This window comes from Phocoena sinus, chromosome 8, assembly GCF_008692025.1.
Source record: "Phocoena sinus isolate mPhoSin1 chromosome 8, mPhoSin1.pri, whole genome shotgun sequence".
Taxonomy (NCBI): domain Eukaryota; kingdom Metazoa; phylum Chordata; class Mammalia; order Artiodactyla; family Phocoenidae; genus Phocoena; species Phocoena sinus.
In genome coordinates, this window is record NC_045770.1 from 29784060 (window position 1) to 29804828 (window position 20769).

Below are 20769 nucleotides of genomic sequence, written 5' to 3' on the forward strand. Positions count from 1 at the left end.
CAGTACTTCACTCAGAGCTTAGCATAAAGTTGTTGCTTACAATATGTTTGACTGACTAAATAATGAATGCCATCTTGACCCAGTCACTCTCACCTTATTTGCACAAAACCCCTGTATTGATCAGGCACTATGTGTAATACTCTCAGTAGCTTGTTCTGTTTCCTATATGTTATGCCCTAAATGAAAGGCTCTGGGATTTTAAACCATGGCTGGAACTGGGCTCAACCTGCTGTGTACCTATTTGGAATCAGTCTGATCATTACATTTTCATAAATAACCAAAAGCTGCCATTTTCTCAGATCTCTGAAAATAGTACTTCTAATTCTCCCTGCCCTCCCAATATTCTCAGCCCTTTCTTCCCCACCTAAGTAGCCACGCTGTTCCTCTAAACTTTGTAAGTTGCTCTGGTTACTTATCTGTGAAACATAAAAGGCATGTATGAAATCAAAGGACCTGGCAGATCCTTGACTAGATGGAAAGTGAATGCCAAACACTAAAGGTTATCTTAGGGAAGCAGATATCTGTACATTCATAACTGAAAAAAAAATATTAAGGCGGGAAAACAATAAAAATATATCCTTAAGTGGTGACATAAATGATGAATTATTGCATGTTCCCTAGGTAGAAAGATAAGATAAACTATGGTCAAGCCTGAAAATTATCCTGAAGGTTAAAAGGATATTTTATCATTATAATTAAGGCTAAATGCCTATAAAGCTTTTTAGAAAATCACACAGCGAAAAAGTTTTCAGTTTTGATGATCAGTATACAATATACTCAGTATGAATAATCATGCCAGAAAATTGTAATAATTTATGTAAAACTGCTTTAAATGATATTAATTTCAGTATCAATAATATATTTATTATATGCACATAGCATAATTATTAAGCATACTTACACGTATAGTGTAATAAAAGCTACCCATTGGCAGCAAATAAAGTTTCTGCCCTTTATAAAATAATCTAATGCAAATAATACTGATACATATATTAAGTGATAAATTATCACAGCCATGCAATTATAACACACCAAGGACTTCAGAGCATTTCTTTATTTTTCTAAGAGCACCGATGGACTATTTGTCCTTCCTCTTCTGACTTCTCTATCCTTCCTTCCCTCCATATTTCTGGCATTTATTGATAGATTATATCTGGACATATACACAGTAGATAGGAAGATGGGTAAACCCGAGTCCCTGCCTTGTTCTTCTCTACCTGCTAATTTTAAACTCATTTTCAGATCCAGTAGTTTCTTCTTCAATAATCCTACAACTGAGAGGTTGATTATACTGGAAGCCAAATAAACATTCAGATGAGTTCTGGCCCCTTCAAAGGAGTACCATTGGCAGACTGGCAGCACAGAGTAAGAAGAGAGGAAAAGATGAAATTACACAACAAGGCAAGGCTCCCCTAGAGGAAGTGTCTAAAGAGATGAGAGGAGATGAAATCAAGTATACAGCTCTAGGGATGAGGCTTCAACAGCAGAAGGTCAACTACTTTTGTATTAGAACAAAGCTGATGAGGGTGGGTTTAGACAAATTTGTAGGTGGGAGGGAAGGGTAGGCATTTTCAAGTGGTCATATTTCATAGCTTGAATTTTCTCTGTAAGGTAAAAAGCAGGGTGTTCTGCTAAGGGAAAAGTTAAAGATGTGGACAGGTATGTGCATTACTAAAAAAAAAAAAATGAATGAGGATTGCTGTATCTAGAAGGACACTGATCAAGTTACTCCTAATAAGCTGATATGACAAAGAATGTTATTTGTGAAAGCAGTGTAACAAGCAGAGGAAGAAGGCAGTAAGACAGTGCAAAACCACACAGGAAAAGTGGTACATTGCATGCACCAACTGACCTATAACATTTGCTATTCCTTAAAAAAAATAATCACCTTGTCTTTCTCCATCTATATCATTCCTTATTCTGTTCAATTTTCCTTCATTTACCTGACTGGGCCACTCTGAAAAATCTTGATCAATTTGGAAAAAAACAAAACAGAAAAAAGCAGCTCCCTGTAGGGGGGACATACCCTAAAGCAAATTAGTCACAGCTATGAATAAGTTTCAGTTACCATCTATATGATCCATCTATATTAAAATTATAGATTTTTCTCTAAATTCTCAAAAATTATGAAAAGCCACACTACACAGAGAGAACACAGTCTTTTTATTTTGTCTTTTTTTAAAGAGTGCTAGGTAAAATCACAGATGACAGAATAAGAAAGAAATATACGGTGCTCTATGAACAAAATCATAATATTTTCACTAGTTGCTAGCAGAATGGTTAAAAATATGAGAGTTTATAGTACAATCGTCATACAGTCATACAATTACTAAATAATTTCATCTTACCTGTATTGCAAGGGCACGAGCTACAAGACCTCTAAGGTATTGTAAAGGATCTTCTGGACCTTCCCACTTGCTTTGCCATGTGAGAGGACACTGCAATTTTAAAAGGATCAAAATTAAGTTTACATATACAATATTACATATAAAAGATCTTTTAACATTAGTGTGATGGGGAAAATACTTTGGCATAATTCACATTATGTGTATCATGAATTCATTTCATTAAGATATGCCTTTTTTCTATTTTATACATAATATCAATAATGTATATGTGTCAATCCCAGTGTATGTATAAAATAGACAATTGATGGGAGCATACTGTATAGCACAGGGAACTCTACCTAATGCACTGTGGTAAACTAAATGGGAAGGAAGTCCAAAAGGGAGGGGATATCTGTATGTGTGTATGGCTGATTCATTTTGTTGTGCAGTGGAGGCGAACACAACATTGTAAAGCAACCATACTCCATAAAAAAATTAATAAAAAAATTTTTTAAAAAGATATGTCTTTTTCTTTAATCTTATCTCATTAAAATTGAATGATAAATAGAGTCAGAATGAATTGACCTGTTTCTCTAAAAGGAAATATTTTTAAGTAAAAATTCTTGAAAGAATAAACAAATGAACATAAACCAGTATATAGAAAGTAGCAAATCATGTTTTCTTGAAATGATATGTAATGAAATCAAATTAAATTTCACAAATTCATTTTATAAGTAGTAAAGACAAGAAACAACTAGTCTTGTGTCCCTACAGAATTACAGAAATTTTATCTCCCAAACCACACCAGATATATGACAAAAAGAGAATAAAACAGAAAATACTCTAAATTAAAGAAATAAATAAAACCTTTCTAAAAAAGTTACCTTTTTAATATCTGACCTTCTTTTAACTGACATTCTCCATTAATACATTCATTATAATATTCCTTTTCTGTGAGAGTTTTCTGGATTTTTCAAATATTATGTAACTATCATTCAAACTTAATACTTATTTTTCTCCAGTGGAATAATAAGGAGAGAGCATCAATTTCTTAACTCAAAACACTGTCTGATTACATAGCTGAGAAACTACTCCAGGCTAGAGTATATCAACAATGTATGGAAAATGGAAATTGTAAGATAACAAACCTTACAGTGAAAAAAAAGACCTTAGAAAACATCTAGTTCAATTACTCTAGGTGAATGAAGTAAGCCTTCTTAGGAATATGGTAGCTAAGTGCTGGAGCTATGCTGTGAACTGAAACAGGTGTGATGACTTTAAAACATGACCCTTAAATCCTTTGGCAATTCTGTGGAGACTTGAAGTCTGCTCTTCTTCTTAAATAAGTGTCCTGTGAATATAGCAGAAGTGATGTGGTTCCAGTTTCCAGGTCCAGGTCTTAAGAAATTGGTTGCTTGTATTTCCTGTCTTTTGTGACTCTTGATCTTGGAACCCATCCAACATATTGTGAAGTCCAATTTTTGGAGAGGCCCACGTGGAGATGAACTGAGGCTCCCAGCTCTCAGGCAGCACTGACTTGCCAGCCACATGAGTGAGCGGAGTGGAAGAGACAAGCTTTCTCTACCAAGGTCTACCCAAATTTCAGCTCTGTAAGCTTAAAATAAAATGATTTTTTAAAAATTATTATGTTTTAACCTGGTAAGTTTTGGTGGGATTTGTTATACAGCAAGACTTAACTGATACAGTTCTTTGGTATCCAGAAGCAGGGTTCTACCTTAACAAAAACCTAAAACATATGGCACTAGATTTGAGACCGGGTGGTGGGCTGAAGCTGCAAGAACCTTCAACAGAATGTAAGTGAAAACATAAAGGGCTTCTAAGAGAATAGTGGAGGTCTAAGGGACTTTGAGGACTTAAAGGAAAGGGAGGAAACAATCTCAGACAGACAAAAGTACTCTTGGGACCTTAAGGGCATGCCTTGCAGATCCTTTCTGTTAAACAATAAGGCTTCAATGAATCTTAAGGGTGTTGTCCCACAGCCAACACACAAGAAGCCTAAGGTAGAGAAAAAGGCTTATCACAAGATTTATGGCCATAGTTTTTGTCTAATGTGAATCTCAATGAGATTCAAAGCAAACTCACAATCTTAGAATACTGTTCTGGTGTAAGTTTCATCTGTTTGGGATTAATGGGGAAAAGAGGGCACAATTAAAAGAGAACTTTGGACCCCAGAATCCCTATGGGTGGGAAGCAGGTTGAGAAAACCACTCAGCTTCAAACATGTCTAAATATTATTGAAATGTATGGATAATTAAGAGACAAGAATCAACAGCTCAGAGGGCAAAACCAAGAGCCATGGATAATTATTCCCAGGGAACAATATGGAATCCTAATAAAGGAACTGAAAACATAAGCTTGCTTAGATTTCAGAATTGCTAAGGACACGTGAGCCTCCCATTTCCTCATTTTTTGAGTGGGAATGTCTATTGCAGTTACCTGTCCTACCATTTTATATTGGGTTTGTAGGGGACAATAACTTATCTCTGCACGTCATAGGTCTTTAGTTGAAAACCATGCTTGAGAAACTGTTTTTGAAGAACCAAACCCAAGAAGCCTCACCCATACTTCCACCTGATTTTGATGACAACATCCAGCCTGAGGCTGTAAAGGAATGAGACATCTGGGGAAACTTGGAAGGAGATGACTGCATTTTACATGTGGGAGAAATGCAAATAATTTGTGCTCAAAGGGCAGACTGCAGCAGCTTCAAAACACGGTCCCAAAATTACTTGATACTCTTCCCATTGAGAGTTGAGGTCTATGTCCACCCCACCCCTTGACAACCCGACCAATAGAATAAGGGAGAAGTGACGCTTTATCAGTTTTCAGATCTAGGTCTTAACAAATTCACAGCTTTCATTTCCTCTTTCTTGGGGTATACACTTCTAGAACCAAGATACCATGTTGTGAAGAAGCCAAGTAGTCCATATAGAGAGGCCCATGTGGAGACATCTAGAGAGCAACCAAGGCCTCTAGCCATCAGTCCTGATAAACTACCAGCCAATAATCAGCACCACCTAGCCAGCCCCGTGACTGAGCGTCCATTAAGTAGACCCTCCTGTTCTAAGCTGAACTGACTCAGCTGGTGTCACACGAAGCAAAGACAAGCTTTCCCTACCAGACCCTGCCCAAACCACACACTAATGAGCTAAATAAATGATTGTTCTTGTTTTCAGCCATTAAGTTTCAGGGTAGTTTATTACGTAGCAATAGATAGCTGATAGGTCAGGTTTTCACATTCTAAGTTTTATGCTTTTCCTGTTGTAGAAAGATAGCTCCTTTATATAGTGTTTAATTACATAAAGTAAGTTACTGGTAGGCAACCTTTAAGGTGCTCCCAGTGACCCCTGCCACTTGGCATTCATCTCCATCCTTGTGAAATTCCCTCACCTTGAGCATGAACTGGTTTTAGGGACTTGCTTCTAAGGAAAGAATATGGCAAAAGTGATGAGAAGCCACTTCTGAGAGTAGGGTACAAATATTGTGACTTCTGTCTAGCTCACTTTCTTTTCATCTCTTCCTTGTTCACTCTGTGTGGAAAAGTTGCATACTGTGGGTTGCTTTATGGAGATGCCCATGTAGCAAGGAACTGATATGTCCAGTCAACAATAAGTGAGGACCTGAGGGCTGCCAACAGCCATCCCATAAGTGCTCTGAGAGGCTGCAGTAATTGCAGCCCTAGTGACACCTAACTGCAGACTTGTGGGAGACCCTAAGACAGAACACCCAGCTAAGCTACCCCCAGATCCCGACTCACAGAAACTGTAATGTGATAACTTTTCATTGTTTTGTGTCACTAAATTCTAGGGCAATTTATTACACAGCAATAGATTAACTAAGAGAACTATCAATATTAGTGTCAGATGTAATACTTTCATTCAATACATATTCAAGTCCTTATTGTCCATCCATTCAGCAATTACTGAGAGCCTATAATGTGCAGGCATTATAAGGTCCTGGCTATCATGGAGCTTACATTTTACCGGGGGATAAAGGCAATATACTTATTTCTAAATATATCATAAGAAAAAGGCTACACAGTGCTAAATCCTATGTAGAGAATTACAACATGATATGTGATATGACCGAAGTAATATGAAATGATAGTGATATGATAGAAGACTATGAGGAATAAAATCTTCACCCTAAAGAGCATTAGAAACCAGTAAAGGAGATACACAGCTAATGTCCCTGATGGTGTTTTAAGAATGACTTATATAGCATGTTTCTGGAGCTAAGAGGAAAACAATGATTTAATCAAAGAAATCTTAGTAAAGGAAGTACTGTGAAGCTTTGAAAGTTGTGTTGAATTTTGACAAAGGTAGACATAACTGGAGGGGACTTTTTAAGCTAACATTTATGTGTTAGTAACTGTGCTGAGTGCTGGATATGTACCGGAAGCAGGTACTATTGTAATTTCCATTTCTCAGAGGAGAAAATGGAGACACAAAGAGAACAGCATATCCAAAATCACAGAGCTGGAAAATGGCAAGTCCAAGATGTGAACCCAGGTAACCTAACTCTAGAGTCTGTCAGCATTAATTCTGCCTCCAACGTATTTTACATTTCTATAATGTAATTTCTATATTACACCATTTGAGATTTGTCAACTGAAAAAAAAATGCACAATGTTAGAGTTGTGCATTAAGTTTTACTTGGGGCAAAATGTAGCCCGGGAGACAGCATTTCAGATAGTTCTGATAAACTGCTCCAAAGAGGTAGGAGGGAAGGTGTGTGATTTTGTGTGTGATTTTGATGAAGGAGGAGTACATGTAATCAAGCACATATTTTTTGCAGATTGCTGCTAGTTTCGTGAAGATTCAACATGACAATTATGTATTGGGAATTAAAGTTACAATTATGGGGAAACTAAGGCTTAGAGTAGGTTTATTTAACTAAACTATTTTTTTTAATCTAAATGGTAGAGAACTTGAACCCAGTTCTAACTCTAAATGTAAACTTTTTGTTATCCCATGCTTTTCATGAAAGATGTCATAAAAGCAAAACAGGATACAAGCAGATTTCCTAATTCACTCTTTTTCAAGCATCAGTTAATTAACTGACAACTCAGCAATAACCTGTTAAATAGCTGCTATTTGTCAATCATTTGTTAGGTCCTGTGGATACAAAGTTATAACACAATCCCTGTTCACAGAAGTTTGCACTAGAGGGGGAAATAAATAATAAAAGAAGACAGCTACAGACAATACAGTAAGTTCCCTGATAATGACAAGTACTGTGCTCGAGAAACACAGATGTAAGGTATACCAAATTCAAACTGTGCCTAAGGACAAGAGTCAGGAAAGGCTTTCTGGTGGAGATAATGCTTGAGGTGAGTCTCAAAAGATAAACAGCTTACAGTAAAGTAAAGAAGGACAGTAAGAAAATGAAGGGGCATTAATAAAAAAGACATGAGACAACTGGGCTGATGGTCAGACCATGAAGCTTTTGAATGTTTATACTGAGGAGCTTAATCTGGAAAGCAACGATAAAACTAAATTACACTTTAACTAGGGAAGTGACACAATCATATTTGGATTTTAGAAAGATTATCCTAGTAGAAATAGGGAGAACAAGCATTAGGGTGATGAAACTGCAGTCAGAGAGGTGAATTAGGAAGGTACTGTAGAAACTCTTGTGCAGCACTTACATGTGCAGGCACTGTTCTTAGCATTTCACCTGTATTAACCCTTTAGACTTCACATCAACCCTCTGAGATGGATAGTTATTACTCCCATTACGAACATTTAGAAACTAAGGTAGAGAAAGGTTAAGTGACCTGCACAAGTAAACATTCTCGTACATAATCTTGGATGTTTTAAGTTCCACTCCGCAACCTTAATATGTTTACTATATGAACTTTAAAAAAAAGGACCACAGTTAGTAACTCTTTCCCCTTTTCATTTAATAACGTAATCATCTATACTACTGACAAACACCACTATCCTACTAATAAAAATGACGTGCTGATCCTCACACATGAGTGAAAAACTGGTAATCCAGTATCTGCACACTGCTGAAGTTAAGCCAACACTGGATTATAGTTTTTGGAAATGAATCAACTTTCATCTGACTCAAGCTTATTGCAGTGCCTGACACAGGGAGACAGCATGGAAATTGCTATTTATTTCAAACACTAGAAGTTGCACTGGGATTTCACTGTAGGTGGGAAAACAGAATTCAGTTTACATTTTTTTTAAAGAAAAGGAGAAAGGAAAAAGGAAAAAAAATATATAGTTCATTGTAATTTCAATTTCGCATGAAGTGATTAACCCATATGGGCAGTTTACAAATTATCACTAACTCCTATACTAGCCATAACTTACAAATTTGTACAATTAATTAAATTAGCTAAAATCCATTTTACACACATATACATGATTAGAGAGTTATATTTCAGAAGGATAAAGATAGCTGCAGAGTAAAACACTCTAATAATAGAGCCCTTACTATATAGAGAGAGTCTAATAGAATAGCCTCTCTTCTATTTGGAAGAGAAAGTACAACTCAGAAGATAATTTGTGATAAAAGTTAGAATGCATTCTGATTTAATCTTACTAAGACCTTTACTTAGAGCCAAAGATTTCAATTTTCTTAATAGTACAGAGAAACAATCTATAAAACAGCACCAGAACAAACTAAGGACTTTCAGATACAGGAGATTTATTTAATTGAATTATTTTCTTTTAAAATATGAATCCTATTTTAAAAATCTTTTTATTTTGTGCCTTCTCTTTAAAGAGACTCATTTGCTTTCTCAGGACATGTAACTTCTGTTTTCCATTAAAAAATTATAAAATACTTATGAAGAGATTATACTAAGTTATAAAACATCTGGAAAAGTAGAAGCAATCCATTGATGGATGAATGGATAAACAAAATCTGATACAGACCTTCCTCGACTTACAGTGGGGCCACGTGCAGATAAACCCACTGCAACTTGAAAATATTGCAAGTTGCAAATGCATTTAACACACCTAAACCACCAAACATCATAGTGTAGACTAGCCTATTTTAAACGTGCCCAGGACACTTACGTTAGCCTATGGTTGGGCAAAATCATCTAACACAAAGACTATTTTATAATAAAGTGTAGGATATCTCAAGTAATTTATGGAATACTGCACTGAAAGTGAAAAACAGAATGGCTGTATAGATACAGAATAGTTGCAGTGTATCAGTTGTTCACCCTGATGATTGAGTGGCTGACTGAGAGCTGCAGCTCTCTGTGCTGCCCAGCATTTTGAGCATAAGGTACCACATATCGCTAGCCAGGGAAAAGATCAAACTTCAAAATTCAAAGTATGGTTTCTACTGAATACATATCACTTTTGCCTCATCATAGAGTAGAAACCACCTTAAGTCGGGGACCATCTGCATATACATACAATGGAAAATTATTCAGCACTGAAAAAAAAGGGAAATACTGACACATGCTACATATGGATGAACCTTGAGGATATAAGACAAATGCTGCTTGATTCCACTTATATGAGGTACCTAGAGTAGTCAAATTCATAGAGATAGAAAGTAGAATGGTGGTTGCTGGGGGTTAGGTGGTGGGGGAATGGGAAGTTGTTTAAATGGGTAGCTTTTCAGTTTTGTAAAATGTAGAGTTCTGGAGATTGGTTGCACAACAGTGTGACTGTACTTAACATTACTGAACTGTACACTTAAAATGGTTAAAATGATAAATTTTATGATATGTATGTTGCCACAATTACAAAACTTCATTGGAAAAATGTGAGAAAGGAAAAGAAGAAACCAGTTTCCTTCTTGAGTCTATGCCAGCATTGTGTGCTTGATAATATTTTTGTTATCCACTTTGAGCTCATTGAATACAGAGACCGTGTACTATGTATTATTCCTATCTGTAGGGCCTGGCATGGTATAGAGAGTCCATGGTTGATAGTCAATAAATGTTTGCTGAATATTATTTATTATGTCATCCAATTACTAATTTTTTAAAAAAAATCCCAGCTCCTCTTCCATCCTTGCACATTTTGAAAAAATAGAGTTATAAATAAGATGTCCATACATCCAATTTGCCTAATGATCCCTATTGTCCCAGAGTTCCATCCAGGTCGGAGTCCCTTTCACTCTTAAAACTATAGTTTGGGTGATAAATTTGAAGGTCACTATAGTTATTTAAAAAATTCAAATTTACATAACAATTTGAAGCCAAGAAGTCAATTTAGGGATTGAATCATGACCTCATTAGCACAAAAATTTAACTAAATTAACCCAGAATTACCAAAAAAATTAGAGTCAAGCAAGGAAATAAACAAACGGATAACTGGTAAAACACATTGCTGTTGTGATGAGTAGTACAGCATACCAAAATAATTTTAAAGGCACCTTGAGAAAGGATCTGATGATTGAAATGGCTATTGGTGGAGAATGATAAATTCTATTAAAAATGTATGTACATATTAAAACAAGTATTATTTAATATCTGTCTTTCCAATATGTAACAGATTCATAGCATCCTCAGCATAGCATACACATACAACTGGAAGTATTAAAAATACTTATAATGAAGCCTTGGGAAAGATGATAAGTTAATCATCAAATATGTTCAGCATGTAAAATGATAATCTATAAATTTTTCCATCTAATAAAAACAGATTAAATGTATATTTACTTCTGTGAAATTTATTTCAAAATAATGTTCAACATGTTGAACATATGTCGAATATATGTTTTTACATTCTCTGAGATTTTAAGAATTTATGGGTTCTTTCTGCATTGTTTTCTGTGATAAACTCATTTAGGCCAATGTCATGTTGGTATAATTAAATATATGTATATTTTCTTGATAAAGTGTCTATTCAAATCTTTTTTCTCATTTTAAAAATTGGGATGTTTGTCTTTGCATTTTCGAATTTATTTCTTTTTAATATTTCTGGATATATATTCCTTGGTTAGAGGTATGTCTTGCAAATCTTTTCCCCTAGTTTGTGGCTTACTTTGAATTTTCATAACAGTGTGATCAATTTGGGGATAATTTTTATATATGTTTGGAGGTACAGGTGTATGCATTACTATTATTATTATTAGGCTTTTGGCTATTTGATTGTTCTACTACCATTTGTTAAAGAAATTTCCCTGTCTCCATTTAATTGCCCGAGTATATTTGGTGAAAATGAATTGATCATATATCTGTGGGTCTATTTCTGAACTCTTTATTCTGTTCTATTGAGCTATATATCTATATTTCTACCATTACCACACTGCTTTGATTATAATATCTTAATAAGTCTTGAAATCATGAAGAGTAAGATCTTCCATTTTACTCTTCTTTTTCAAAACTGTTTAGGCTACACTAGGTCTTTTGCATTTTATTCAAATCGAATTCTCAATCACTATAAAAAAATTCTACAGAGGATTTTTATCGGGACTGTGTTGAATCTCAGGATCAATCTGGAAAAGACTAACATCTTAACAGTAATAATGGGTCTCCTGATCTGTGAGCACAGTACAACTTTCACTGCATCTTTCCATTTATTTAGGTCTTTTTAAATTTCACTCATCAATGTTTTGTAGTTTTCAGTATGTACAAAAGTTTTACACATCTTTTGTCAATTTTATCCCGATATATCATCTTTCTGCTATTATTACAAATGGTACTTTTATATTTCAATACTCAATAATTTGTTTCCAGGATATACATCATTTTTAATGTGTTTACCAAAAGTTTGCTAAACTTAAACTCTCTTACTAGCCTTAGAGCTTTTATATTTCTTAAGATCTTGTGAATAGTTCATCATATCCTCTACAAAAAAAAAGATAGGTTTCCTTCTTCCTTTCCAGTTTGTATGGCTTTTATTTCTTTTTCTTAACTTGTTGTGCTGGCTAGGACCTTCAGTATAATGCTGAAAAGACCTGGTGAGACCTCAATGTTTTACTACCAGTCTTAGGGGGAAAACATTCAGTCTTTTACTCTTATGTTAGCTATAGGTTTTTCACAGGTGATCTTTATCTGCTTAAGAAGGTTTACCTCAAATTCAAATTTAGTGAAAGGTTTTGTCATGACTGGATGCTGAATTTTGTCAAATGCTTTTTCTGTCTCTATAAAGCTAATCACGATTTTTTAAATTAGTTATTAAAATGGTAAATAACATCAATTTTTTTTATTAACTCAAACTTGTATTCTTAAGATAAACCACACTTGGCTATCCATTTTTATACTTTTTTTGATTCAATTTGTTAAAATATTGGTAAGAATTTTAGTGTCTATATTCATGAAGGAAATTAGTCTGTAGATTTCTTTTATTATGATATATTTGTTAGGTTTTATTACCAGGCAATGCTGGTCTCACAGAAAAAGCAGGGAAGTATTCCTGCCTCTTCTATTTTCTGAAATAGTTTACAGATTTGGTATTATTTCTTCCTTAAATATTTGTTAGATTTCACCAGTGGATTCTAGGAGCTCTCTTTGCAGGAAGGTTTTTAATAACAAATTCAACTTCCTTAATAGATATAGGCTATGGGTTACCTATTTCTTCTTGAATGAGCTTTGGTAGTTTCTATCTTTCAAGGAATTTGTACATTTCATCTAAGTTCATCTAAATATATTCTCTTATCATGGCAAATGATGGTTATAAGTGAGGGATACTGAAGCAGAATTCCAAGATACTAGAGACTCTGGGTTTTTGCAGGCCCCTTTGTTCTTACATAGATCAATAGAAACTGATTTCCATTTATAAGTATACATAATCAAATTTTGATTGTAAGTAAAGCTAGAGATGAGGGGGTGGGGCAATTCCATCCTAGTATTTAGTAGGCCTGTGGAGATGAGTATGTGGAGTTTAGTCTTCATAAAGCTGATATCTGCCTCTTGTTACAAAGACTACCATCTAGCTTCATGATCAAATTAACAAAATATGCAATGAGAGATGAAGTGCAAAGAATACTGATCTAGGAAACACAACATCAGGACTGCAGTATGGGCTTTGACACTTTACCAGAATACCAACTCCTTTCAGCTTCAGTTTTCTAATCTAAGTAAAAGGAAGGTGATGAGAGTAGAAAATTAGATGAGGGCTACACAAGTGCACCATAACTGGTAAAATGTTATATAAAACATATGCTACTACTTTATTCTAATGGAAAAATGCTAATTATTCAACATTAATAATTATCATTTGGTAAAATAGTTTGGGTATGACTTTTCTAAGAACTTATTTGTATGAAGGTAGGTAAATTTTAAAAGGGGGTCCTTTAAGAAAACATGGGGTCTCCAACCATTTTATAAGAACCATTTCATCTTTCCTTTTCTCCCAAAGACTGGGAAATCAATGACGGAGGTGGCACAGGTGGTTACGAAGTGGAGTGGGGATGGCACAAGATGAGGAAACAGGTGCTACTGACATTTTTATGAGACTTCTGACTACAGAACAGCGTTTCTCAAACCTTAGCATGCATCAGACCTACCTCAAGGGATGGATAAAAAACAGATTGCAGGGCAACACACTTAGAGTTTACGATCCAACAGTCTGAGGTGGGGCCTGAGAATTCATAATTTTACCAAGTTCTCAGGTGATACTGATGCTTTTGGTCTTGAGACCATGCTTTGAGAGACACTGCTATAAAGAAGACCATGGCAGAGAAAGGAGTGAAAGGAAAAACCTGTTTAGCAGAGGAGATCTTAACTCTTAGATATCCTGAAGTTATATAGTAAAGCTTTATGTGTGTGTATATATATTTTAAGACAGTGCATCTTTTTCCTTCAATTTTAAAAACTGTCAGTGATCTGAAAAAGGTTAAACACCAGTTGTTTGGAAACTTATTTTAAAGAGTCAGGATCCATTAGCAATTGTGCTGTATTGTTGAGTGACTCCCTGATTTAAAAAATTAAAAAGCCATTTAGTGTTACTACCCAGTACACTAGGATAAACTGAAATATATAGGAAATACTTACATTGGCTTTAAAGTGGTACTATTAAAATAATTTTTTAAAAAGCAACACAATCTATTAATTTCTACAAAGTGGTAATACCCTTAGTGATTATTCAGCAAGAAAGATGAGGTAATTTGGTGTTCTATCTTTTCAATGTTTGCATATCTTTTAAATCATGATTTAAAGCCTTTGTTCTAATATGTACAAGAAAAATAACAATATTCTACAATATCAGTGTCCCTAACAAACAAATTATAAGTATTGTAACTTTTTACAAAAAAACTTTCAGTAGATCACCAGAAAAGTGTCAAGGAAATAAAAGTCATAATTCTCTTTAGGAAAATTCTTAGTCCAATCATTTCAGATACAGTAAAGAAAATGTCAAGTACTGAACTATTTCCTAAATTACATTAAATCATATCACATAATTCAAAATTTGTCACATTCAAATGTAATAAAACGTTAAACTTTTATCATGAAATAAATGCGATAGTACTAGATTCAAATTTTTGGTAAAGCTAATTAGAAAGTAAATGTCAAAATTATTTTACTGATCTTATCCTAGTGAAAGTCAGCTGAGTCTCATTTGAGTTTCACCAAACACCCTGAAATATTTCCAAAGCCACTATCTGTGATAGAATTTAAATATGCTTTGTAAAACACATTTTTTATCCTTTGAAAGAATTTTAACAAATTCACTTTCATGCAAATTATACAAATATTTCAAAAACAGTGATATTTCAGAGGCTATATTTCTTAAATCAAAGTGTAATTTAGAATACTTAATTTAATAAATTAACAATGAGATTGCATACATCTTATATAAACATATTTTTAAGAAATAAGTCATCAGGTCCTGGTGCTATACCAAATAGGAAATACTTAGCAGATCTTAATGGGCCAAGGGAAAAGGAAGAAATGTTATAAAGAATTAAAGCTCTATGACCCTTTTCTAAAATACCATTCTTTGGCCTTATTCAAGGAAAATGTTTCATATAATAAAACCCATTTAGTTCTTTGTTATCTGTTAATAAGATCTATTGTAAGCCACATTATATTACAATCATAAAAAATAATTTAAGTTATTCATTTTTTCAAGTGTTTATGACAAAGATTACCCAGATGGTTAACAGTAGAAGCAAAACAAGAAACCATGTTTGCCATTACCTTCCATATTTTTCATTAATATTACATAGAACCCTCTTGAACTACCCTATTCTATGCCTTAACGACCTCTAACTGAGATGAATAAATAGTAACGTACGTGGTATCCCTACTTCTATAAACTCATTTTGCACAATTTTATCAGATGAATGCTCCAAAAGCTGTTTTTCACACAATGAAATTCTCTTAAAGTAACAGTGACAAAAACAACTAACATTTAAAGGGTACTTCCTATGTGTCAAGCACTTTACTCATGATATAATTTAACTTTCATAACAATCCCATGATGTAGGTCCCTTTATTACTCTCATTTGACAAATGGGAAAGGTAATGTATTGAGAGGTTTAAGTGACTTAGCCAAGGTCACACAGCTACTAAGTGGTAGAATAGAATGAAAGAGGCAGACCTATTCTGGAAGCCACATTCCTAGCTATTTTATTACATTATATCTACATGAAAATATTCTTATTGCCTATAGCATTTAATCCAAGCTCTTCTCTTTGGCTTTAAAGACTTCAAAATCTGATGTAACCTTAATTTTACTACAGTTCTTTGTATACCAGTCCCACTGGACTTACTGTTCTCTTCTACACAAGTCATGTTCTTACATCATCGTTATTCTCCTCTTACACTGAATGCAACTATAATTGGTCTATACCATACATTTTGACTTTATATAGCATGTAGTTGGATTTTAAAGAAATACTCTCTCAGGAGTATTTATCTTTTCACAAATAAATTTAAAACATTTACATTTATGATGACAATCAGACCTGCCTAGATTCAAATCCTGACTTTGTAAACTATTCATTGTGTGACTCTGGTTAAGTTATATAATGCCCCTCTGCCTTAGGTTCCTCACAGTAAAATGCGATAACACAGCACCTTCTTGTAGTGTTAATGTGGTGATTAAATGAGTTAATTAATGTAATTTTAAACTTCTTAGAACCCTTTCCCACTGGTTCCTTCACTGTGTCATGAAGCTTTCATGACTGATAATATATCTACTTCAAATTATAAACAAATTAGTTATAGTTTATAGTACAATATAATACTACAGTATTCTGATAATCACAGTTGATAAATAGAGATAAAAATCTATATACAAAGAAACAATGCAAAGCTGAGATTCTTTTCCAGGGTAAAGGAAAAAGGAACATAAGCTTGCTGGAATAGGTCTTTTTGTATATGTGAAAAAGAATATTACAATGGACTGAAAGTTTCTGTCCCCCCAAAATTCATATGTTGAAACCCTAAACCCTGATGTGATGATATTTGGAGATGAGGCTTTGGGGAATTAATTAGGTCATAAGGGTGGAGGTTTCATGATGGAATTAATGCCCTCATAAGAAGAGACAGGAGAGAGTTTGCTTTTTCTCTCATTCCTCTCTACTATGTGAGGACACAGCAAGAAGACAGCCATCGGCAAAACAAGAAGCAGGTCTCACCATACACCAGATCTAATAGCAACTTGCTTTTAGACTTCCTAGCCTCCAGAATTGTGAGAAATAAATACTTGTTGTTGAAGCCATCCATTCTATGTTAATTTGTTATAGTAGCCTGAATTAAAAGAGAAATCTTTTTTATGTTAGGGAGTAAGATATAGGAAGTTCTAGGAAGCCTACCTTTTATCTTCAAACAGAGAAGACTTTTAGGTTGACTACCAGAGATTTCTCTATATTGAGGGTAAACAGCAGGGAGAAACAAAAACAAAAACAAACAAAAACAAAAACACTTTTCTTTCTAAATTCCTATAGAGCTCTAGTGAAATCTTTTCCGGACACCAAGTTCTACAAAGAATTTTTTTCCAAAAAGCTAAAGTGAATCTATATAAGATGCTCCATATTTTTTGTTTCTATCCAATGGATCTGAAATAACATGGATTTTAATGTTATTTACAATGGTCCAATTACTCAGCAAGAGATGTGTTCATTTCCTTTTCCTCTGCTTATGATTTTCCTACTCGGTAATCATCCTTCCCTTACTTGTAGTAAATGTGTTACAGATGGAGCTGAATCTATCCCCAGCTCTGGGTTAGGCATTTGGCTAAAGCCCTAGCCAATGAGAGCTTTGCATACCCTGCCCACAGAACTAGTATGGGACTAGGCATAAAACACAAGCCATTCTGTATGAATCAAAGCTAATCCCAAGATTTTTTGCTTGAGTTGCCAGGAAACAGGTGTTCTTTCTGTTGGACTTAGAACTCAGAGGATATTAAGACTCGGGCTGCTGGGGTACCACCACGTGTAGAGGACCCACCCAAAAGTGAAATTAATATGGAGGATGTACACATACACACACTGACACACAGACACACAGACACACACACACAATATGACTAGAGCGGTAGATAAATAACACAAGCTGAGATCCTAATGACAATTTTAAGCTCCTGCTAAGCTGACTTAATGCTAGCTACCCTTGGATCCTTCAGTTACTACAGCCAATTAATTCCTATATGGCTTAAGCTACTTTAACTTGGGTTTTCTGTTATAGTTATGGTTTACAGTAAACTGTAAGACTCCTGACAAATGTATACCTGATGGAAGAGCCACTCACATTAATTAAAAATACCCCATATATATATATATATAGTATTGGCTCACCTTTTGGTTTAATAAAGCACTTGCCAATTTCTGTACTTCTGAACTCAGTAAGGTGGCTCCTCTGATGACTTTGCTGAGAGCGGCAAGAGACTGATGAACACTTTGTACTAAGCGAATGGCATTAAATTGTTCAAGAACGATGAATGATAATATTGGAGATCCTTGTCGATCATTAGGAGGCAACACTTTCTGATGAATCAGGTTTGAATTCTAAAAAGATAATACATCATGTCATATTTACTGAAAAGTAACACAAATCACTGATATATTAAAACATTCAAAAGTTATTAAAACCTTTTGCTGGTCTATCTTGTTTTGAAATACTCTCTTTTATGACTGGCCAAATTTATTAAATCTGTAAATACATAGGAAGGGAATTCTGCAGTTCACCAACACTGAAGTGGTGTGGGGGTAGGAACTGAGAAAAGGGAACCATGCTGAGAAGGAGCAGTCAATATAGGTGGAAAATAGTAAGAATGGCACACTGTAAGCCAATGCAAAGAGAGCAGCACAGCTAAATTACCACTCTACCACTGTAAGGAGAGCAGAAGGAATCATGGCTATGAAAAATATGTGAATGGACATTTAATTCAATTTGAAAATTACCTGTATGTATATTTGAAAAATCACACCAAAGATCTTGTACCAGTGAATATTATACCTTAGTATTTATTTCTATGTCTATATTTTAACAGAGGCTCTGATACATGGAAATTCTAGGGCTTCTCAAATTGTTAAGAGAAACTCAAGGAATCCCAGATGTTTCTAAACAGCTTATGTGGTTAGGAGGGAAAAAAAATCACCTTCAATAGCATTCTAAAAGTGTCAAAGAACTGTCAAAAGATAAGTCTGGGAAGCCCTGTACTCTTACCTGCTCTCCATTATCTTAATTTTCTCTATATATTCTGCTTACAATCCTAGTTAAGGATCCCCTCTCTTTGTTCTAATGGTTGTCACATTCATATTTTCCATGAGAGCACTGTCTCTTTTTCATGTAATCTGGCATGATAATTTAATATCATAAAATGGTGATCTAGCATGGCTATTGCCATGAAATAAATTTTATTGGCATGAGATCATTCCTGAGGATAGATTTAGGCTATGAGTTCAAATTTAGGCATTTTATTTCTATTACTGCTATATTTAAAATATTAAAGCTGCTGAAATCATTTTTGATAGACATAAAAATGTACATAAATATACCCACTTAAATAAATAAATGGTGGTGAACTCAAAACTAAATCTAGAAGAGAAAAAGAGTATAATGTTATGAAAATTAATTAGAATTATTACCCCCTAGATTGAAATTGACTATCTGAACCAGAGCATGCAATAAATAACACTTAACACATCTCCAACCTTAATCAATTAAATAATAAAACTGACATAAAATTTAGGTTATAGACTTTCCATAACTCCTTATATTAAAAACCATTCCTGGAAGTGAATAATATGCGGTACTTAAATCATTATCAATCTTATACTAAGACTGGCAAAGATTAGCAAATAATAATTTAGTTTATGGATTTTTATCCATCCTATTAAACTGATGAGACAAATGTGCACTGTTTGCACTATTACTTTATAGAAGAAGAACACCCAAACTTAGGTCATTCAAGCAAGATTCCACTTCTCTATAATGTAAGAAAACAGCAAACTTACTGAACTGTTAAAAAGGCTGATTTAGGAGAGTAACTATCAAAATTACTTAAAATTCAAATAGAGTTCAAGTAAGAACTATGGTCTAGAGATGTGCAGTTAGTGTAAACTACCAGATGAATTTCAAAGACTAAATATGAAAAAAGGATGCAAAATACCACATTAATAATTTTTTATATTGATTACATGTTGAAATGCTAATATTTTGAATGTATCAGGTTAAATAAAATGTATTATTAAAATTAATTTCACTTGTTTCTTCATACTTATTTAAATGTGGCTGCTAGAAAATTTTAAATTACAAATATGGCTCACATGTGTGTTTCACATTATATTTCTATTGCATAGTGCTCATCTAGAAACTATCAAGTAAAATGATGTAAGTTCAGCAATAAGAACAGAAGGACAGAGGAGAAAACAGCATATAGTAGGGTCTCAAAAAGTGTTTGATTAATGAAAGATGAAAAAAATTGTGAAAAAAATGAATAGTAAGACACACTGTGATATAAGCTTTGATAAAATAATGACTGAGAAAAATATAGCAGAAGACATCAAAGTATATTGTAATATATATTATAATGTAATCCGTTTCCTATAGGCCTTCACAAAATTTTGATAAAAAATTAATGTAAAATAACTAACACAAAAATGTAGATACCTTATACATTCTAAAAGGATGAAGTATAGAGAAGATTTATAGCAGTAGTAACATGTTAGAGTATTACATAACCTTAAAACAAAAAAAACTTAAATTAAGTATTATTTACAATTCAAATAGCTAAAATCACCATGAGTAAATTATAACTCATCATTATAGTACGCTTTTTAGTGAAACTATCGAGGGATGACAGTCATATCTTTAATCAATTGGTTATAAGAAAAGCTTTTTCTTTTTTCACAAATACAATTGATTGAATTATGTATTGAATTGAATCATTAAAAAAAAAATCACTTTTTTTTAACATCTTTATTGGAGTATAATTGCTTTACAATGGTATGTTAGTTTCTGCTTTATAACAAAGTGAATCAGTTATACATATACATATGTTCCCATATCTCTTCCTTCTTGCGTCTCCCTCCCTCCCATTCT

General features: G+C 33.9%; 1 protein-coding gene across 1 annotated transcript in view; it reads right to left on the reverse strand.

Moving 5' to 3' along the window:
- Window positions 1–20769, reverse strand: part of DYNC2H1 (dynein cytoplasmic 2 heavy chain 1) — a 376258-nt gene that overhangs the window by 40970 nt on the left and 314519 nt on the right. Inside the window, 2 exon segments of the mRNA XM_032639512.1 lie at window positions 2349–2438; window positions 18021–18230. Of these exon segments, the coding sequence (XP_032495403.1) occupies window positions 2349–2438; window positions 18021–18230 (300 nt within the window).